The sequence below is a fragment of the Pelodiscus sinensis genome, chromosome 2 (genome assembly GCF_049634645.1).
Source record: "Pelodiscus sinensis isolate JC-2024 chromosome 2, ASM4963464v1, whole genome shotgun sequence".
NCBI classification, from domain to species: domain Eukaryota; kingdom Metazoa; phylum Chordata; order Testudines; family Trionychidae; genus Pelodiscus; species Pelodiscus sinensis.
The window spans coordinates 163,834,868-163,857,881 of record NC_134712.1 but is presented as its reverse complement, the minus strand read 5'-3'; the positions used below and the strand labels follow the sequence as shown (position 1 = coordinate 163,857,881).

General features: G+C 44.4%; 1 protein-coding gene and 1 long non-coding RNA gene across 3 annotated transcripts in view; both read right to left on the bottom strand.

Moving 5' to 3' along the window:
- LOC142827258 (uncharacterized) overlaps positions 1-23,014 on the bottom strand; it is a 51,260-nt gene that overhangs the window by 18,762 nt on the left and 9,484 nt on the right. The window lies entirely within an intron of this gene.
- On the bottom strand, positions 13,911-17,686 carry LOC102449766 (uncharacterized). The gene has a single exon (XM_075921714.1). The coding sequence runs from the start codon at positions 17,484-17,486 to the stop codon at positions 14,058-14,060; it is 3,429 nt and encodes a 1,142-aa protein (XP_075777829.1). The 5' UTR covers positions 17,487-17,686; the 3' UTR covers positions 13,911-14,057.

Genomic DNA, 23,014 nt, shown 5'->3' with positions numbered 1-23,014 from the left:
TACCTATGACAGCAATATCATGTGCTGTTAAACAAATGCTCCCTGCTACACCAGAAGTGAGAGCAAAGTAATGTGTATTAATATATAGGGCATGCAAAGTGTTCTGAGATTAATCTGTTATAAAATGCTGTTATGACTATCCAAAGAATCTGAGAGACTAGAATACTAAATGGTCCTATATACTACAATCCGGGTTGTTATGTTCTGCCATGACATATTACAGATGTTTACCAAAACACATGCAATGTTGACAAAGTACTCACCACTTGTTCAAGAATGAAAGCCTGAAACTTAGGGAAACTACTGTGGGAAGAGGGGAAACCTAAAGAAAGGATTTCTCACTTCCTTCCTGTGGTGGAACTATGGTTCACAATTAGGCTACGTCTACATTGGCAAGATTTTGCACAAATAATTTTAATGCAAGAGGCAGAAATTGAAATTGAGACAGACAAGTATTCCAGATTCATGTTTGCTATTGTAGTACAATATAGGCAAATATACAAATGCCATTTGTATTTGGCAATTTGATGGGCTGGGAGGAAGAGGGAGTCAGAAATGGGAGAGTCATCAACTAGTCCATCAAGCGATATTTGGAGGCCCTGTGCCCCATATTTGCTGGGGTCTCAATCCCTCCCATTTTATTTCACTTACACAGATCTTATATAGATATTGGGGGAGGTGCATTAGTGCTAGGCCCTAGCATAACTGTCCTCTCACCTATCAGTCCTGGTCATCAGTTCAAATCAAACCCACAGCTCAGTAATGCCACTACCACTTAAGTCCCTGTGCTGGTAGTATTGGTACTACAATTCAGTAATATTTCCCACTGTTTCCATAGCCACATCAGAAACCACCACTACTCTTGATAAATTGGTCTCTCCTCCCTCTAAACACAAGGACACCCAGTGAGTGGGGGCACTAATACATGCATTTTCTAGTTTATAGGTATTGAGAGTACACCAAGTGGCTGTTTTGTTACAGACCAATTCCACAAGCCAAATACACAGGGAAGGACTGGAACTACAATTCATTCACAAGTTTGATACTCATGTTAATGGATTAAATAAAGATACCTACCAAACAATGAAGGTGCCAATGATTCTTTGTCTGTATTGTATCTGGTGCTAGTACTCTTCTTCCCTATTGTCTACTTTATAGACTATTTGTTTTTTCTGTTACATTCCAGCTCGGCTTTTCCCTTGATATTTTTATACCTACTACCTCTTCTTGTCCCCCCCATCCGATTTTTTTCCTTCTTTCCCCCGCCTCCTTCTCCCCTATTTACTTTAGTTCTGGACATCCAACACTCTGGTCATTTGAAGAAGTGGGCTGTGCCCACAAAAACTCATGATACCATCTACATATTTTGTAAGTCTTTAAAGTGCTACCAGACTATTTGTTGTTTTTTAAGTTTATCACATCTAGGCAGTAATGTTTAAAATATTTTACAAAGCAAATAACACAATACACAGGAAAAAAACATTAAAGAAAAAAAGTTATTCATATGAGCAGTTCTCCTAAAAAACTTAGGAGAAACTTAAATAAACTTTTTATGAAAAATAATTGACATTTATCCAGGTTTTCTGCAGTATTTTCCCCCTGAAATCTTTTGTGGAACAGATCAATGAAAGTGTTGGTTAGAATGCCAGCAAAAAAGAAAAGTGGACCAACTTCAAAATCCTGCACAACAGAAATAAGTGAGATATTCACAAAATTAACCTATTGCCCCCATCATCTCTTAAAAATATAATGTAGGAACATAAACACAGCATTGGGTTTCTTCTATATCTTTATTTCTCCCTTTAATGTCACTCTCTGTCTCTCTACTCTTACCTTTCTGTATGTTCCCTTCTTTATTTCCTGTCTTTCCTCCTTATCTGATTTCCACATTCACTTTGTCAGTAGCACCCATCTCCTTATCCCAACTTTTCTTCAACTCACTTTCCCTCTCTTTTGGTCCCACAATTTTCTCTGGCCCTAATACTTTACTGTTCCCTTCCCTGAGGGTATGTCTACACTGCATTCCTCTTTTGAAAGAGGAATGCAAATGCAGCCGAGCGAAATTGCAAATGAAGCACATATTGGAATTTCCCACGCTTCATTTGCATAATCACGTTCGGGCGCTATTTCGAAAAAAGAAATGCTGTCTAGATGCGGTTATTTTGAAAGAAATCCCTTCTTTCAAAATTACTCTTAGTCCTTATAAAATGAGGTTTAAGGGTAATTTTGAAAGAACGGTTTTCTTTCAAAATAATCCGGTCTAGACAGCGTTTCTTTTTTCGAAATAGGGTATTTCAAAATAGCGCCTGGATGCAATTATGCAAATGAAGCATGGGAAATTCAAATCCGCGCTTCATTTGCAATTTTGCTCAGCTGCAACTGCATTCCTCTCTTGAAAAGGGAATGCAGTGTAGACATACCCTGAGACCTCTCATTTATACCGCCCTCTTTTCCCTCACATAATTTGCCTTTTTCTTTTTTTGCCTGTTTGTGAAGCTCTGTGAAAGAACATGTTTCTGGCTAATCTGTCCTCTTTCCTCCATTTCAGTCCTCCTTTCACTAAGGACACCCCAGATAATAATAAAATTAGCATGGATTTGGTCCTAAATACTCTCTCTAAGGTGCCACAAGTCTACTCCTTGTTTTTAAAGATACCTCTGATATGCTTACTGATTACAAGTTACAGGGAGTAATGGAGTGTGAAAGAATCAAATTCATAAATTGAATGAACTGTTTTTTGCAAGGTCAGGTTAACAGCCTAAGGCTAGATCTACTTTGCAGCTATAATTGTTATTTTGTAAGCAGCTATGGACACACTCAGTTTAAGTGGTTAAAAATTAAATAGCATGGTCTGTCCACACAGCTACTTTTCTGCCATCACAACAGAACAGTGTCTCTACTTCTACACCTTGCACTCTGCCTAACGATGCCCACTGGAGTGAATTATGGGCAGCTGTCCCACAAAGCTGTAGGACCAAATGTTCCTGTCAGGAACTACAGCTAATTTTACAGAGACCATCCACCATTCTGTCTAAGATCAAGGGATAATCTCCTGCCTCCCGGGTCATCATGGCCATTTTCCATCATAGACTGTACTGACATTATAGGCTGTTGGATTTGCTTAGCTTCTCCATTCAATTGCTTAGCACTGTGAACACAGAGTGGGTCAGAAATGGTAACAGTACCCAGTGTACTCAGATGTTACCTGGAAAGGAGGCAGAAGTACATACAATTTATATCCAGATACCATAATGACCTCACTGTGGTTCAGTTCAACAAACTTAGGGCCAAGAATAGTTCTACCACCCATTGTGGTGACAGTGTTATAGCTGTTTAGACTAACAGTGGCTTGCTCAGATATCTGCCAATCTCACTTGAATTGAGTTCAGACTGCAGCTGACTCACTATAAGAAATCCATGTAAATGGAGAAGTGCTGCTGCTGTTGACAAAAGAGTTACCATGGCCCTTGATAACAGTGACCACAGCAGCCTGTCAGAGCTCTTTGATGCAGGAGAGAGGAGGGAAAGGATGAGATCAGAGCCATTGGGTTATATATGTACTTACTAAAATAGGGCAAATATCTTTGTGATCAATGTTACCAACACTTGTAAAATAATAGAGAGGTTTGAACCTAACTATGCTGGGGGTGATTCCCTTCTGTTTTTACTTCTCCATCAGACCATGGAGTTCTCCTGCTCCTTGGTCATGCAGGCTATGGTGGGCTCACTTCAGGGAAATAAAAATTGACTAGCCAAGCAAGAGTCATGATGATGCCTGAACATTAAGGAAATCCTGCTTTTACAGTGTTCTCTCCTCTCAGGAATATTATTTGTGTTTCTATGATAACTGTGATCCAATCTTTATAATCAGGGGCTGTTATGTAGTCATTCCTGTACCTAATCTAACACCATTTTGTTGAACAAAGCCATATCTTTTAGAAAGACATTCCCACTGGAAGAGAATGTGATCAGTGAAGGAAGATTTGTTCTAATACTGAAGTAACACCAGGGATCTGTGAATAGAAATCAAGACTTGATCAAAACAGAGCTTTTCAGAGATCTTTTTTGTGCCAAGTATGAGCAATGAAAAGGGAATACTGTCACATGACAGTTGCTTTCGCCCCATAACACTGAAAGAAGAACTATATAAAGCAGGATTTGTACTAGAGGTCTGACACACAAGAGTGTCAATACGATATTGATCTTCAATTCCTGGCTCCAGAACATTTACTATTCACTGACCTTAACTGTCCCCTTATGACTCTGCTCATCCGAGGAAGTGGGTTTTTGTTAGTCTCTAAGGTGCCACAGTTATACTCACTGGCTATGTCTAGACTGGCTACAAATTCCGGAAAAGGGATGCAAATCAGGTAAGTCAGCATAGGGAAATCTGCGGGGGATTTAAATATCCCCCGCGGATTTAAATAAACATGTCCGACGCTTTTTTTCCAGCTTGGGGAAAAGCCGGAAAAAAAGCGTCTAGACTGGCGCGATCTTCCGGAATAAAGCCCTTTTCCGGAGGATCTCTTATTCCTACTTCAGGAATAAGTAGGAATAAGAGATCCTCCGGAAAAGGGCTTTATTCTGGAGGATCGCGCCAGTCTAGACGCTTTTGTTCCGGCTTTTCCCCAAGCCGGAAAAAAAGCGTCGGACATGTTTATTTAAATCCGCGGGGGATATTTAAATCCCCCGCGGATTTCCCTATGCTGACTTACCTGATTTGCATCCCTTTTCCGGAATTTGTGGCCAGTCTAGACGTAGCCACTGTGTCTTCTGAAGTCTACCCTAATAGAGCAAGTATCAGAGGGGTAGCCATGTTAGTCTGAATCTGCAAAAGCGGTGAGGAGTCCTGTGGCACCTTATAGACTAACTGAAGTGTAGGAGCATAAGCTTTCGTGGGCAAAGACCCACTTCATCAGATGCATGCCTAATAGAGCAGGTCTTCAAAGAATTAAAACTCATCACAAGATTGAGGCCAGTAAGCAACCACAAACTAATGGTGCTTATATCAGTATTATTCCTAAAACTGTTCAGTTTCTTTTCCATTGTAGAACTTCCACCTAGAATTTTCTTCAATCTCTTCTGACCTTCTCTACAGGCATAAAGACTCTGTACATAACAAAGGCTCATACTAATCAAAATTGTGAGCCAATAGGTTATTAAGGAAGGTTTATGGCTTATTGACTATTAGAAAGCCTTCTATAATGAGAGGCAGCCTGTGTCATTATAGTCTGATTTAAAAAGCAGGACAGAGCCCCAGAATTTTGCTTATGATGATGTAAGAACTAATTTTTTTTTCAATTTCAAACTTTTATAGCCTTTTCATATGGCTGGCTCTTTCTACAGGTCTTGAATAGTTATAATGACCAAATCCTCTACTCCCCCAACTCCAGATTATGTAAACTTTGTATACTGAGAAGTTGAGTTAATAGAAATCTGTTTTTTAAATAAGAGTGAGCAATTTATAACAATCATCAATAAAGGCTGAAACAATTTTATTTCTCCATATCTTATAAAAATCTTAGTGTAACATTGCTATTATGATACACAAGTATACTGCAGTGCCACCTACTGTCAAAATATGAAAAGAGTCATTTCAAATGCACAGCTCTAGGTCAATATTTAAAGGTGGGCAAGAGTACATAAACATATATGTCCACCATGGCAATGCATGCTGAAGTATCCATTTTCATACACAACTGTCACAACAGTGCAGAGTTTGTATTTGCCAGTTTGGAAACAAATGCACAGGCCTAAACAACAAATTAAGAGTAAGCAGTGATGAAAACTTCTGTGATATATGATACTCAAGAAAAAGAAAAATCAATCTATGTTCTGCCATGGTTATAACTCCCTAGAGAATATAGTATCCCAGACCAAATTTTTTGAAAAAGCAAACAAACAAAACGTAAATACCATTCAATGCCTAACCGAATACAAAATATTTAACGTGTTCTACTGGATGCTGAACAGTGATAGAGATGCAGCCGTGTTAGTCTGGTCTAGCTGAAACAAAAGACAGAAGTATGTAGCATACTTCTGTCTTTTGGATGGTGAACAAATTGTAAGCTACCAATTACTGGAGATGCAGCTATGATTTGTTGGCACATAAAGTTATTCTGGAATAGCTATTGTGGAATAACTATTGTAGAATAAGTGCATTTATTCTGGATTAATTATTCTGCTTTAAACTCACAAGCTTTCATGTGTAGAGACAAGCCTTTACTATCACAGCCTTTAGTCCATGCAAGTCAAACACCTAGATTTTTATCTGCACCTGTTCCTCAGAAGCACTAAATCATACACTATCCCTTCCATTAAACAAGCTGGTCTCCATATTGGAAGAGAAGATTAAAGGAGTAGGCCCAAGTACCTACTCTGTGTGGCATCAGAGAAAATGAAAGCTTTCTGGACAGAAGTCAGTGTAGGGCATTGCAGGCACAGCATGCTGAAGAATCAGAGAGGACAGCCATAGAGCAGGGAAGAAAACTGGAAGGATGAGACCTCCAGAAGAAAGAGGAGAACTCATGTACCCCCAATGCAATAGAGGTAAGACATTGTTTTCAGGTTCTTTGCATAGGTACTACAATGGACAATGATTTGGAATAGTTAACTAAGTGAAGGAATTAGAAGGAGATTCCATCAACTGGAAGGCATAGGATGCAATGCCCTAGGGATGGGGATTCCATGACCACCACTCTCACAAGGAGGAAACAGGGTGGTGGTGGTCAGGAACGACCTGTTAAGGGGAACAGAGTCATTCATCTGCCATCCAGACTGGAAAACTCAAGAAGTGTGCTGTTTGCTTGGAGTTAGAATTCAGGATGTGATGGAGTGTCTACCAAAACAGATCAAGCCATTGGACCGCTATCTCTTCTTACTTCTCCAAGTGGGTACCAATGATACTGCCAAGAATGACCGTCAGCAGGTCACTGCAAGCTACATGGGTCTGGGAAGAACAATACAGGAATTTGAGGCACAAGTCATGTTCTTGTAAATCCTCCATGTTGAAGAAAAAGGCCCAGGGAGGGACCATGGAATTGTGGCGGTAAATGTGTGGTCACAGAGGTGGTGTTGGGCTTCGAATTCTTCAACCATGGGATGTTGTTCCAGGAAAAAGGATTGTTAGAAAGAGATGGAATCCACCTAACAAAGAGAGGGAAGAGCATCTTCTCAAGCAGTTGCTAACCTAGTGAGGAGGGCTTTAACTAGATTCACCAGGAGATGGTAACTTAAGCCCAGATTTAAGTGGGGAAGTGGAATACAGGGAGGAAATACAAGGAGGAGGATGCAACAGGTGAGACCTCCTGATTCATAATGAGAAAGTAGGGAATTGGCTAGTTATCTTAGGTGCCTGTACCTGAATGCAAGAAGCCTGGGAAACAAACAAGAAGAATTGGAAGCCCTGCCACAGTTGAGGAACTATGATGTGATTGGAATAACAGAGAATTGGTGGGGCAAGTCACATGACCGGATCACTGTCATGGATGGGTATAAATTGTTCAGAAAGGACAGGCAGAGGAGAAAAGGTAGAGGAGTTGTACTGTTTGTAAGAGAGCAGTATGACTGCTCAGAGCTCCAGTATGAAACTGGAGAAAATCCTGTTTGAGAGACTTTGGGAGTAAGGCTAGAGGTGAGACCAACAAGAATGATGTTGAAGTGGGCATCCACTATAGACCATTAGACCAGGAGGATGAGGTAGAGGAGGCTTTCTTCCGACAACAGGGCTACGTCTAGACTGGCCACAAATTCCGGAAAAGGGATGCAAATCAGGTAAGTCAGCATAGGGAAATCCGAGGGGAATTTAAATATCCCCCGCGGATTTAAATAAACGTGTCCGCCGCTTTTTTTCCGGCTTGGGGAAAAGCCGGAAAAAAAGCGTCTAGACTGGCGCGATCCTCCGGAATAAAGCCCTTTTCCGGAGGATCTCTTATTCCTACTTTAGGAATAAGTAGGAATAAGAGATCCTCCGGAAAAGGGCTTTATTCCGGAGGATCGCGCCAGTCTAGACGCTTTTTTTCTGGCTTTTCTCCAAGCCGGAAAAAAAGCGGCGGACACGTTTATTTAAATCCGCAGGGGATATTTAAATTCCCCTCGGATTTCCCTATGCTGACTTACCTGATTTGCATCCCTTTTCCGGAATTTGTGGCCAGTCTAGACGTAGCCCAGAAGTTTTGCGATCACAGGCCCTGGTTCTCACAAGAGACAGACATCTGCTGGTAGAGCAATACAGCAATGCACAGACAATCCAGGAAGTTTCTGGAGATTGTTGGGGACAGCTTTCTGGTACAAGTGCTGGAGGAACCAACTCGGGGTCATGTTTCTCTTGACCTGCTTCTCACAAATAGGGAAGAATTGGTAGGGGAAGTAGAAGTAGGTGACAACCTGGACAGCAGTGACCAGGAGATAGTTGAGTTCAGAATACTGACGAAAGGGGAGCTGCAGAATGCAGACCCTGGACTTCAGAAAAGTAAACTTTGACTCCCTCAGGGAACTGAGGGCTGTATCCCCATGGAGATTAATATGAGGGGGGAAAGGAGTCGAGGAGAGTTGGCTGTATTTTAAAGAAGCACTATTGAGGGCACAAGAATAAACGATGCCCATGTGAAGAAAAAATAGCATATATGGCAGATGCTCAGCTTGGCTTAAAGGAAATCTTTTGTGAGTTTTAACACAAAAAGGAAGCTTATAAGAAATAGAAACTTAGAAAAATGATTAGGGAGGAGCATGCAGGGGTGTAATCAGGAAGACAAAAGCACAACTGGAGTTGCAGGTAGCAACAGATGAGAAGGATAACAAGAAAGATTTCTACAGGTATATTAGCAACAAGAAGAAGATCTGGAAAAGTGTTGGACCCTTTCTTGAATGGGGCAGGCAATCTAGTCACAGATGATGTGGAAAAAGCTGAAATACCCAATGCTTGTTTTCACAGACTAGGTCATCTCCCAGACTGCTGCATTTAACAGCACAGTATGGGGAGGAAGAGAGTAGTGAAAGATCAGGTAAAGGACTAATCTAGAAAAACTGGACATGCACAAGTCCATGGGGCAACATCTAATGTATTCAAGGGTGCTAAGAGAATTGGCTAATATAACTGCAGAGCAATTGGCCATTATCTTTGAAAACTCATGACAAGTGGGGTAGGTCCTGTATGATTGGAAAAAGACCCATCTTTAAAAAAGAGAAGAAGGAGAATCCAGGGAGCCTCAAACCAGTCAGCCTCACCTCAGTTCCTGGAAACACATGGAGGTGAGGAAGGTGATCAAGAACAGTCAACAAGGAATCACCCACGCCAAGTCATGCCTGACCAACCTAATTGCCTTCTATGATTAAATAACTGGCTCTGTGGATATGGAAAATTGGTGGCCATGATATATCTTCATGTTAGCAAAGCTATTGTTATGGTCTCCTACAGTATCTTGCCAGCAACTTAAAGAAGTATGGGTTAATGGAATGAATTGACTATAAAGTGGACGAAAAGCTGGCTAAATTGTTGGGTAGCAATCAATGGCTCAATGTCTAGCCGGTATCAAGTGGTGCACTCCAGGGATTGGTGCTGGGACTGGTTTTGTTTAATATCTTCATTTAATTATGTGACTGTTAAGCTGGATTGCACCCTCAGCAAATTCAGAGATGACACTAAACTGAGAGAAAGGGCAGATAAGTGTGAGCAACCTAGACAAATTGGAGGCTTGGTTCAAAAGAATATGATGAGGTTCAACAAGGACAAGTGCAGAGTCCTGCACTTAAGACAGAAGAATCCCATGCAGTACTACAGGCTGAGGACCAATTGGCTAAGCAGCAGCTCTGCAGAAAAGGACCTGGGGATTACAGTGGATGAGAAGCTGGGCATGAGTAAACAGTGTTCTTGTTGCCCAGAAGGCTAAAAGCATATTGGACTGCATTAGTAGGAGCACTGCCAGCAGATTGAGGGAAGTGATTATTCTCCTCTACTCGGCACTGATGAGGCCATATCTAGAGTACTGCATCCAGTTTTGCCTCCCTCCCCCGGCCACAGAAAGACTGTGGAAAAATAGGAGAGAGTCTAGCAGAGGGCCAGGGCAATAGGATGTGCCTGGAATAGGATTGTTTCTCATAAAATGGAAAGGGAGGAGACTGGTAGGAGGGAGAGTGATACTGCAGAATGACCCCAGGGGCCATAGATGGGGACCAGGTATAACTCAAATGAACCCCAAAGACATCTCCCTTTTCCTGGGCAGTGACTGCAGATCCCTTCCCCACAGCTGCTCTCAACTTTATATAGGCCCTTCCTGTTCCATAGAGCTGAGCTTCATTTAATCAATCCCTGATCCTTGGCTCCTCCTCCAGGTGCAGCATGGGGAATTAATTGGTACTTTAACACTTGCAGGGCTTGTGTGGTATGGATGGTCCATAATAATGCTTCAGCCCCAATAGAATCCAACTTCTTCAGGCAGCAGAAAGCTTCAGAAATTTTGGTCCAGCCTGACAGCCTCTAATTCTACTTTTCCTTCAAAGCAAGATAGCTTGGGACTACCTTCTCTTTAGTTCCTCTAGCCATAATGAGCATCATCCACAAGTGATTAGCAAAATACAGCATTTTCTGCTATGGACTCCTTTCCCCTCTTGTAGATTATAAACCTCTGCTTTATTTGCACTGGACTCAGCCACGTATAATTTATCAATGATAAGCAAATGTTATGCATTGCCTGCTTACAAGTTTACAGAATCTGGCAACAACAAATCTAATATTGCAAAAACACACATTTCTCAGAGCTAGGCACAGAGTACTTGTGTAAACAAATTCCAGAAGAGTGGTCCCAGAACATCCCAATATCAAGTATGGTCCAAAAGCATTCCATAGGGATTATAGAAACACAATGACCCCTCTTAAAAGATGTCAGGATAACACAGTAATGAATAAACATGTTTTAATATAACCAACAAGTACCAGGAGATGGACAATACCTGATCACGTTGGGAAGGGGGTGGCAATGGGTCAGACTTCTAACTATATTAGAGTGACAGTATGTAACGTGTATAAAGAGATCACTCAGAGTATGTCTTGGTCCAGCTGAGGGTAGAAAAATCACTAAGTTGTGTCCATTCTCACAGTATCTTTGTGAAATTTGTCAGATGCAATTCCTGTGCTTTGTCAACAAAAAACTTGACCCAGTGCCCTTATACCTTACTGGATCGTATAGTCATTGGCAGTGTTCCCTCTAAGATTTTCCATCCATGAGCAGAGTTAGTTAAGTCTTGTGTACCAATATTTAGGTCATGTGCACTTGTTCGGATGTATGCCATGGCGGCACCCAATTTATTTATATATATAAAGTGTTATGAAAGAAAGAATATTAAAACAAGGGATAATTAATAAGATCCATGACTTTAAATGTTTATTTAATATGAAGTGAAATATGTTAGATGGGGCGGCGGGGGGGGGGAGGGGGAGAATAGCTCAGTGGTTTGTGAGTTCAATCGTTGGGGGGCATTTAGGGATCTGGGGCAAATCTGTCAGGGATGATACTTGGTCCTGCCTGGAAGGCAGGGACTGGACTCAATGACCTTTCAAGGTCCCTTCCAGCTCTATGAGATAAGTAGCCTCAAGGCTGCTCTAAATCTGCACTGTCCACAATTCCATAGAAGTCACAGGAGGCCAAGACTAAGCACACTGTAGCACTGCTCATACTGTGGTAGCAGCAAGGCTCTTTTCACACATGCACAGCCTGCAGACAACTGCTCAAAAAGTTCTGCTCCATGACTCCAGGACATCACTACACTTTGGGTGGAGCACCCACAGGGACAGCACCCAAAAAAGAACAGAGTGATTCCATGTCTAATATATCAGAATTTAAATGTATAAACAGTAAAGTCCAAAATTAGAGCTGTAGTAAAACAGCTGTCAAAAAGTTATTTTGCATGCATCCGTTCTTTTTTTAAAAGACGTGTGAATATTTAGTCACATACCTGTTTTATCACTATTGCTGATTTACAGCTGTGTGAGAGCAGAATCAGTCCCCCTCAAGACTGAAGAAATGCTGATTTTGCTTTCACTGTATCTGATTCTGTCTTTTCTAACCCCCATCCCCACCCCAGTGTTTGAGCATAGCCCTGCTCCGGAGCAGCCGCCTGTCTGCCATGTAGTCGCTGCCTCAAGCCTCAGGCAGCAACCTTCCTGCTGCCTCAACCCCCCAGTGGCAGCAACCCGCCCATCTGCCCGCAGCCCCAGACTCCAGCAGCAACCAGCCAGGCACTCACATCCCTAAACCTCGGAAGCGGCCATCCACCTGCAGCCCCAGACCCTCAGCAGCAGCCACCCGCCCGCAGCCCCAAACTCCAGCGGCAGCCACCTGCCCACCCACCCACAGCTCCAAACACTGGTGGCAGCCACTTTCCCACAGCCCCAAACCTGGTGGCGGCCACCCCGCCTGCCTGCAGCCACAAACCCGGTGGCGGCCACTCCGCCTGCCTGCAGCCCCAAACCCAGTGGCAGCCACCTGCCCGCCCACAGCCCCAAACCCCAGCAGCAGTCGGAAGAGCCGGCCCCCAACACAGCCACAGACGCCAGAGTAACGGCTCAATCCTCGACCGCCATGCGACCTCTCCCATGGGAACAGCTATGCCACTCACCTTCCAAATCCAGCAAGAAGGTGAGTGCACTGTGTGGCTGTGTGAAGGACATGGGCAGGCTTAGAATTTTTTGTGCGCAGCCACATAGGCACGCACCTAAGGGTACGTCTAGACTACATGCCTCTGGCGACAGAGGCATGTAGATTAGGCTACCCGACAGAGTAAAATGAAGCGGCGATTTAAATAATCGCCGCTTCATTTAAATTTACGTGGCTGCCGCGTTCAGCCGACAAACAGCTGATCAGCTGTTTGTCGGCTCAGCGCGATAGTCTGGACGCTCCCCTGCCGACATCAAAGGGAGTTGTCGACAACCCAGGTATGCCTCCTGGGATGAGGCATACCTGGGTTGTCGACAACTCCCTTTGATGTCGGCAGGGGAGCGTCCAGAGTATCGCGCTGAGCCGACAAACAGCTGATCAGCTGTTTGTCGGCTGAACGCGGCAGCCACGTAAATTTAAATGAAGCGGCGATTATTTAAATCGCCGCTTCATTTTACTCTGTCGGGTAGCCTAATCTACATGCCTCTGTCGCCAGAGGCATGTAGTCTAGACGTACCCTTAGAGAGAACACTGGTCATGGGGCAGTTTGCTCAAGATCCGCTGTGCCAACTGTCTATAAAGAGCTGAAACAGCACAGGAACAGCACACTGGAAAAACACACACACACACACACACACACACACACACACTCTCTCTCTCTCTCTCTCATCCTGACCAAGTGGCTCCCACCATATATCACAAACAATGCACTCTTCAATCACACTCTCACCCATAAATTCACTCTTCCCTTCATAGCTCCCCATCAATAACCTGGCCTCCATCTTCAGTAAAAACTCCCCCCATCACCCATTTATCTGGAGGCTCCTCATCCAGCAGGTTACGATAAGCTTTCAGTTGCCACTCAAATCCCTCCACAGATTTTTCTGTTGGCAGGATGTTCCATAACTTCTTTCCCACATCCCCTTTTACAGGAACAATAAATAGCATCGGAAGATTCCAAATGCCAGCCCTGTTCTTGCTCCTGCAATCGACTGATCTCTGAGAAAGTATCAGAGAGATTAGACAGACATTGGCAGAGAGGTAGAAGTGTGAGGTCCATTTGTAGCTTATCTACTAGTGTTGTGATATTTAGATTGATGAAGGAAATGCCATTGAGTTACAAGGCAATCATGTTCAATTGGGCAGCAGAATTCCACATAGTCCATGTATACTTGTGCATGTGTCAAACACTGTGTGAGAAGTGTGGTAATCCTTTAAAAACTGTTTAAATAGAGAAATAAAAAAGAATATGAACAGACTTTTTCCATTTGTGTTTTAATGTTAATGAAACAGTGGTTGTACATAACCTCTAAACTTACACAATGCAGTAGCATGCACTGATTCCTGTATGTATTAATGTTTGCTGGATTCCAGAAAAAATTCAGGCAATGGGTCAGACTTCTGAGTCTAGCCTGATTCAAAATAGTCCCAAATGGATTTTGCAAGAGGTCTTAATGAACTTTTTGTTGCATTCTCTGGCTCTTTTTGAGTTTCCAGTTGTTCCTCCATGGCTCTATCCTGTTCTTCTATGTCTTTCTCCTGATCTTGCTCCTGTTCTACACAGACCTTTTTATGAGCTGTCTCCCATTCCTGTAAGTCCTTTTTCTGAACTCTTTCCAGGTCTTCACAAAAATTTTTATGAACTCTTTCATGTTCTCCTGGGGCCTCTTTCTGAGTTTCCTCCTGTTCCTCTGGAACCTTTTTCTGAGTTCTCTCATGTTCCTCCAGGGTTGTCTTCTGAGCTTTTTCTTGCTCATCCAGGACTCCTTTCCGAACTCTCTCCAGCTCCTCTAGGGACTTTTTCTGAGCTTTCTCTAGTTTTTCCAGAGCTTTCTGAGCCATCTTCTGTTCCTCCAGGGCCTTCTTCTGAACTTTCTCTTGTTCCGCCAGGGCCTTCTTCTGAACTTTCTCTTGTTCCGCCAGGGCCTCTTTCTGAACTTTCTGCAGCTCCTCCAAGGCCTTTTTCTGAGCTTTCTCCAGTTCCTCCATAGACTTTTTAGCTCTGTCCTGTTCCTGTATAGCCTGCTTCTGAACTCTCTCTTGTTCATCTAGAGCCTCTTTCTGAGTTCTCACCAGTTCTTGCATAGTTTTCTGAGCCTTCATCTGTTCCTCTAGGGCTTTTTTCTGAATTTTCTCTTGTTCCTCCAGAGCCTCTTTCTGAGCTCTCTCCAGTTCCTCCAAAACCTTTTTCTGAGCTTTCTCCAATTCTTCCAGGCCTTTTTTAGTCTTCTCCTGTTCCTCCAGAGATTTCTTCTGAGCTCTTTCTTGTTCCTCCAGGGCCTCTTTTTGAGCTCTCTCAAGTTCCTCCAGGGCCTCTTTTTGAGCTCCCTCAAGTTCCTCCAGGGCCTCTTTTTGAGCTCCCTCAAGTTCCTCCAGGGCCTCTTTTTGAGCTCTCTCAAGTTCCTCCAGGGCCTCTTTTTGAGCTCTCTCAAGTTCCTCCAGGGCCTCTTTTTGAGCTCTCTCCAATTCCTCCAGAGACCTTTTAGCCCTCTTCTGTTCCTCTACAGCTTTCTTCTGAGCACCCTCTTGTTCTTCTAGGGCCTCTTTCTGAACTCTTGCCAATTCTTTCAGGGCTTTCTGGACTTTTTCCTGTTCCTCTATGGCCTTCTTTTGAGCTCTCTCTTTTTCCTCTAGGGTCTGCTGCTGAACTCTTGCCAATTCTTCCAGGGCTTTCTGGGCCTTTTCCTGTTCCTCTATGGCTTTCTTTTGAGCTCTCTTCTGCTCCTCCATGGCTTTTCTCTGATCTCTTTCTAGTACCTCTAAGGTCTTCTGAGCTCTCCTCTGCTCCTCTAGGGCATCTTTTTGTGCTTTTTCTTGCTTCCTGTGAGCTTTCTCCAGTTCTTCCATAGCCATCTGAGCTTTCCTTTGCTCCACCAAAGCCTTTTGCTGTGCTCTTTCATGTTCTTCCAGGCCTTTTTTCTGAGCAATTGCCAGTTCCTCCAGGGCCATTTTCTGAGCTCTTGTCAATTTCTCCAGGGCCTTCTCAGCCCTCTCCTTTTCCTCCTGGGATTGCTTCTGAGCTTTCTCCTGTTCTTCTAGAATTGCCTTCTGAGCTGTCTCCTGATCCTCTAAGATCTTCTTCTGAGCTTTTCCCAGTTCCTTCAAAGCCAGTTGTTGAGCTCTCTCCAGTTCCTCCAGAGCCTTCATCTGGGTTCTCACCTGTTCTTCCAGCACCTTCTTATGTGTCCTCTCCTGTTCCTTCAGCAACTTCTGCAGAGCTCTCTCCTCTTCCTCCAGCTGTATCTGCTGACTTTGCAACTGTTCTTCCAGCTCTAGCTGCAAAGCTATCAACTGTTTCTCCAGATCCATCTGCTGAATTGAGTCTTGTTCCTTCACTGGTTCCTGTTGAGTTTCCTCCTGTCCTAGCAATATCTGCTCAGCTGTCTCCGGTTCTTTCATTACATTCTCCTGAACTTTCTCCTGTTTTTCCATGGCTGCTTTCTCATCTATCTCTAGTTCTTCCAGGTCTTTCTGAGCTCTTTCCTGCTCCTCCAAGACTTTCTTCCTCCTTTTTGCTAGCTCCTTAAGTTCATCTTCCTTGCACTTTTGCTCATACTTCCTCCAGTGTTGGATGATTTTCTGTGCTCTTGGTTGTACCTCTTTCAGAATGGCATTGGTCTCTTCATCATAATCCAGCTGACAGGCCAAGGAGAGGTCCTTGGCAGCCTCCTGCCAGTAACCCAGAAGTCGGAATGCTCTCCCTCGCCATTTGTAGGGCTGTGCGGAGTCAGGGTTGATTTTTATGGCTCTGTCACAGTCTCTAATGGCAGCATTTGGCTTCTGCAACTGCACATAGACACTAGCTCGATTAGCATATAAGATTGTATGGCGGGGGTTTAGTTTGATGGCATCTGTGAATAAATCAACAGCTCTATGAAGTTCTCCTTTACGCATTGCATCAAAGGCCTCCCTCTTCTTTTCTGTGGCCTGATTCGTCATTTCGCCTGTTACCTTTAGATTTTCATCTCCCATCTCCTGGGGCTCATCCCTGTCGGGTTCAATCACCCCTTCATTATCAATCTCCAGCTCACTTTCTTCACTGGACTCCTCCTTCTGAGCTTTTTCCTGATCCCTCAGGAATGTCTTATTAGTGCTTCCTTTTGCCAGAGCTTTTTTTACTCTCTCCAGTGTCATTCTGTACTTGTAATTTTTCTCATTTTTAGTTTTGTGTTCAGAGTTCTTTGGGTTTCTCACCTGAACTTCCTTTACTATATCCCTGGCATCTTCATTACAACTCAGTTTGCAAGCCAAGGCCAGGTCACAGGCTGCTTCTTCTAACAGCCCTAGAAGCTTGAGTGCTTTTCCTCGCAACTTGTAAGGCTGGGCTAAGTTAGGGTTGAGTTCTATGGCTCTGTTACAGTCACTAATGGCTGCATTTGGTTCCTGTAGTTGCACAAAGACATTGGCTCTATTAGTGTATGAGTGTGCAAGATATGGATTCAGTTTGATGGCATCTGAGAACAAGTTAACTGCTTTCTGAAATTCCCCTTTAGACAGGACATCAAAGGCCTCCCTATTCTTTTCAATAGCCTGCTTTGTCCTCTCAACTGTTACCTGTAAGTTTTGGTTTCCCATCTTTTGGTGATCATATTGGTCTGCTTCCTTCACCTCCTCTGCATCAATTTCCAAATCAGTCTCCTTGTTCCCAGTCTCTTTCAGGAGCTTATCTGCTGCAGTGACCATCTTCCCTGCAGTTGTATGGCTTGAAGTGGGAGACATGGAATTTTCTATGCTTTCCGCTGACTCCCAAAGGAAACGGCGCTCTTCAGAATGTATAAAGTCCTGATTCAGTTTTGGTAAGTACTGCATCTCACTATGAACTTTCCTAGGATCCATACTGCCCCTCCCAGGAGAATGCTGGAGTCTGAAGTATACAATTTGGCCTCAGTGGAGGGAAAAAAAAGGACAAGAAGGAAAATGACTCACTCTAGAAAAGGATTTGGTTAAGAAGTTAATGTGAAGCCTCATGGTAAACATCTTTGTTTCTTCTCCCATTGTTCTGAGTCCTCTTACAAAAGTAAGTCAGCCTCCCTTTGACTTCATAAACTATGATGATTTTTGTGATATCATAGATCGTGTCATCATCGGAACCCTGAGATGTGTTCTTAAAGTCATGTGCTGCCAATGTTTTTAGAAGAAATTCCCACAAAATCTTATCTCCTCAGACTATTACATATATCTTGTCTACTAGGAGTGTGTGCCCTACAGTCAGAAGTCGTCACAAGACTGGGGTATTTATTCATTTGTCTTCTCATTTGAACAAAAATTATTTTTCACAACCATAGGCAGAATCTGGCAAGCAATCTTCTATTAAGCTGTGTTTTTGACATGTTTATATTCAATTAGTGGGGGGAAAAAACTTCCTGCATTCACCATGGCAACGGGAGCTAGAACGACATGGCAACCTGCTTCACTCCGCTGCCCTTCCCTTCACTGTGGTAGTAGGATGCAGAGTATCCTGGGTTTGGGGCATTTCCTGCTGCCACGGTGAAGCTAAGCACAGTGGGCTAGGAGAAGGCAGAGCAGAGCAAGCTGCCATGTGGCTTTGGTTCCCGCCACCATGGGGGAGTGTGGAGGGATGACCCCTGCTGCTCCTTCCTCAGGTTATCCCTGGGCCCCATCAATAAGAGGGTTGAGGTGGCCACCACAGAGCCCCCCGAAGCATGGAGCAGCCTCCCAAACCATTCTATGGCTCTGCTCTTGACTTTGCATTATGGCACTACATCCACACAACTCCAGTGTGTACCTTAGACAATGTCTTTTTCCAGATTTTCCCCAATCCTCCTGTGATGGGGCGAGCCGCCTCCTCCCCACTGACACCGGCCCGCCCCGCACCGAACCCGCGGTCGCCCTGACTCTCCTGGGAACCACCCGGAAAGCGGGGACAAACTGCGGTGCCTGCTCCGCCGCCGCGGCCCAGCTGACGAGTGACGCGGCAGGGGTGTGGCTGGCGGAAGAGCGTGGACGCGCAGAGGGGGAGGGGCCAATGGGCGCGGCGCCTGACGTCATCAGGGCCAGACGCCGGCGCGGTCTTTTTTAAAAGCCCCGTGGAGCCAGAGAGGGGGAGGGAGCAGAGGGGAGCGGGGAGCGAGAGGGAAAGCGAGAGGTAGAGAGAGCAGGAACGAGCAGAGGAGGGTGGAGAGAGCTTGGTACAGCACAGAATGGGGGGGTGGAGGTAGCACAGACCCGTGGAGGCCACGGGGGTAGTGGATAGGGGGTAGGAAGAAGCCCAGGGCGGGTGAACCCGGCGAGCTGGTGTGCTTCGAGCAAGCGCCCCACCAGCGAGACAGGTCTCCGCTCACCTGTCCTTAGGGCCCTGGGTTGGGGTCCGGGAGAGAGGGTGGGCCCGGACCCCCCCTACCCCACCTCGGGGTGCTATCACCAAGGGGCTGACCGGAGAACCCGAAACAACAGGGAGAGAGGCTGGCCTCGCCTGTTACACCTCCCTTCAGCCAATGTCTGTTAGCCTTTCTTCCATGCTGGCCTCCATTCATGGAGCATCTTCTCAAAACCTCCCCATGAAGCCACCACCTTCTCTTGACTGAAATTATTTCTTAAAATTCACTTGTGCCAGATCATCCACACAAAGTGAGTCAATATACTTAAAACAAATACCCGACCAAAAAAGTATAGCCAGAAATCAAGAATTAGCATAGGAACAATAGAAATGTACTATTCTAAACTATCAGAGCAATAGAGCCTTAACAAAATAAATTATTCTAAATATGCTAATACTGTATGCCATGATAAACATGCTAATTATGTGCAGCTGTTGTACTGAGAAAAAATGTCTAGTGATTCCAACCTCCTTATCTTACTAATTCATCCAATTTTTTTAAACTGAAAAAAAGGGGGGCGGGAAGGATGAATGGAAACAAGAGATGAAAAAACAAAGACAGAATTAGAATTTGACTATTACTGTAGTCAGTCTATTGGTGCCATCTAGTGGAAGAAGGTGATTACTTTAAATGTACCAAACATTTATATTATTTATATCTACAACACAATATCTAAGTATATTTTCTTAAAATGATTATAGAAAAATGCAGAAGGAAAAAATTCTGAAAAAGAAAAAATCATTTAATGTTACAATTTAATATTTAAAAGCAATAATAAGGGTGCCTCAGATGGGCACTCTTAAATATCTGAACGGTTTGGGAAAAGGCTATCATCTCTTATAAAATTCCCCACAATACGTAGCAAAAATATCTCTGCAAATGGAAATATCTTTCAAAGTGGTATTACTTTTTAAATGTGCCAGCTGTTTACAATCTGTCATCCAATGTTTTTTTTGCAATGACAGACACCTATTTAATCTTAGGTTAACAGATTTTGATATTTGTTATTTTCTTTACTCTTTTCCTTAGTCAAAGATGATAACTGTCAGGCAGATAGACTGAAAATCTATCAGTCTGGCTACTATATGGCTTTTCATCCGGGTGCTGATTTTGACATGACCTTAGAGAATGTGGGGAGGTGATTTAAGTTCCTCTTAGCTGTGTGGTCACGAGCTTCTCATTAGTCCCGGGCAGGGGGTCAAGCCTGCAGAGGGGAAAGATATCTCTCCCCAAACACTGAAGCTGCTGCAGCCAGTGGGGAGGACCCTCTTCTTGCCAGCCCCAGCATGGAGATGCCATAGCAGGTGGAAAGGAGCTCCTCCCTGCTGGTCCCAGCACTCAACTACCATGGCCGGGGGAAATGGAGCCCCTTCTTGCTATCCCCAGCAGGAAGATAAGCCTGAGTCCCAACCCCCTTTCCCACCTTTAGTACTTCCCAGCTCTGAGCACCTCCTGCATCCCAAAGCCTTCATCCCCAACCCAGAGCCAGCATGCTCTCTTGCATCCTAATCCCCAGCCCTAAACCCCTCCTCAAACCTGCAGCCCAAACCCCATTCCCAACCCTATCCCAGAGCCTACACCCCCAGCCAGAGCCCTTGCACCCCAACCCTCTGTCCTAGCCCTGAGCCCAACCCCAGCACCACCCTAAAGCCTGTACCCCCAGCCAGAGCCCTCACACTTCAGCACCCCAACCCTTTGCCCCATACCTGAGCCCCCTCTCACAATCAGAACCCCTTGGCCCATTCCTACCACATTAATTTTATGTGCACCAATACGAAGGTGATGTGTTGCACATCACCCCCACAATGATGCACATCAGAAAATTCATTCCGCTCAGGGGGAGGAAAAATTAGAGGGAACACTAGAGATGATGTTTACAAAATACACATTTTGCTCTTTCAGTACAGAAAACAAAACAAGTGATATTCTCTACTATGCTATGGCTCCTTTTAACTGCTCTGGTTATACAAGCTTTACTGACTTTGCTAAGAAGTTATGCTAGCCTAACCAACCATGTATGAACATCCCATCTATAAATGGAACTCTCAGGTGGTTCAGAGCTAGATAGCACCACTACTCCAACTCATCTTTCATCCCCCACAGCATGTCTGGGGGAAAGAGGCTTGGCTGGCATGCTATCTTGCCTGAGGCCCTACAAACTGGACTTTGTGACAAATAGTCACAACAAAAATCACACAGCACACATTCAGCTACTCCAGTCCCAAGAGAACAGTCAGTTATGCCAGATAAACTGGCACCCTAGAATGATCTTACGGCAATGGCAGTATCTGTAGCCAATCCTGTAATAAATAACCTAAAGGTTTATTAACTTGGAAAATGAGGTAAGAGAGATAGTTACAGGTTAAACCAAGCATTATCATCCAAATCTTACGAGTTATAGTGATCTGTCAATTCAAAGTGTCTTTCAGAGTAGTCCTAGGAGGTGGTCACTTGGGATTTCTGGGTCCAGTCTGGTGTGTCTAACTGTCAAAGTTCAAAAAGCCAAAAAGATGGATTTTTTTCCTGTGACTTAGTTATATTTCCTTAATTTATATTCCAAGTCCACAGGACAAGCTTCAGTGCACATAGCATTTTCAAGGTGTGACACTACCATTAACTACCAGTTCTTTGGATTTCAAAGTTCTTTGATGGTCTAGCTGATTTTGATAGTCTTTCTGGATGGGTGTCTGGATTCACAAATTCTGAGCGAACATTTTCAAAGTTATAAAGCAAAAAACTTACATGTTTTTTACAGCTGTGGTCACCAACCTATTTATCACGATTGACTAGTTGGCTGCAGGGGCACAACCAGTCAATTGCGAGGTGGCCCCAGTCCCCCTTCGTTTTTCCCCACTCCCAAGAAGAAGCCCGCACTGGTGCTACAACTTCCTGGGAAATGAAGGAAGCACTTGCTTCCTGCAGTGTGGGGAGGGAAGTCCCACAGCTCTGCCAACTACGCCAATTCTGTCAGCCGACGGTCAGGGCAGTGTGTGTATGACATGATCCAATGCTCAAGCTCTCCCTATATCTGTCCCTTATGACCGACTGAAGTTCTTTTTAAAATTGTGCTTGGTTCTGTTACAGCAACTGAAGGAGTCAGGTCACAGCTTAAACAGTTACTATTTTATTGTTACAGGGTAAACTTAGCTGTTAAATGCTACTACTGTGTTACAGATAACACAGCCACTACAAAGGACAGGACAGAAATTACACTAATAAGTCACTTACAGGTACCATGAAACCCCTTTGGTTCTCTGAGCTCTTATTAAATGCATGCAAAATAGACACCCAGCAGATATATATTCTCACCCCTGTGTTCCAGACTTGGCGTGGCCAGCGTCTTTCTCTCAATCCCTCGGGAAGAAGTAGGGCGAGGTTGGGCGTCCCACAGACCTCGGGAGACAATCAATACCTGCCAGCAGGTGTAGATGATTGGAGCTCAAATGGGGTGGGCTACTTAAACCCCTCTTTATATCCCTTGGGTCATGTAGGCTTCTTCCTGGTCTCAAGTGGCCAATTAGGAAAAATGGCTTTGAATGCCAAGTTTCCCACGAAGGGTGCAAAGCATAATTCACACCTGGGAAAATGCAGCCAATGGGCACCTCTGATATGCGATGGGCGAAGAGTCCTCTCCTGGAACAGTGCAGGCATGTCAATTACTGGTACTAGCCATCAGGGCGGTGGGAGGCCCCGGGTCGTCAGCTAGCCCATTTACTGTCTAGTTTCTGTTTATGGCAGAGTCAGGAACAGGCAGCACACCTGCGTTCCCAGGGCATCAAAGGCTGACTGCCTTTCTCTTGCTCTCTGGGGGGAGGGTGGGGACAAGATGGGGTTCATGTCTGGCTACAGAAGTCCCACAGCTGTGCGCCAGATCTGGCATCTCAGGAAGCACATGCGATGTTCCTCCCCTCCCCAAAACAGCCAGTGCGCTTCCTGAGAAGTCAGATCTGGCGCGCAGCTGGGGACTTCCTTCCCTATGCTGCCTGCCTGCTGGCCTTCCTGCAGCAGGGGTAGGGGAGAGGAGAA

Excerpts from the sequence above, each read along its gene's own strand:
- LOC102449766 (XM_075921714.1), bottom strand. The coding sequence starts at position 17,486 with ATGGATCCTAGGAAAGTTCATAGTGAGATGCAGTACTTACCAAAACTG.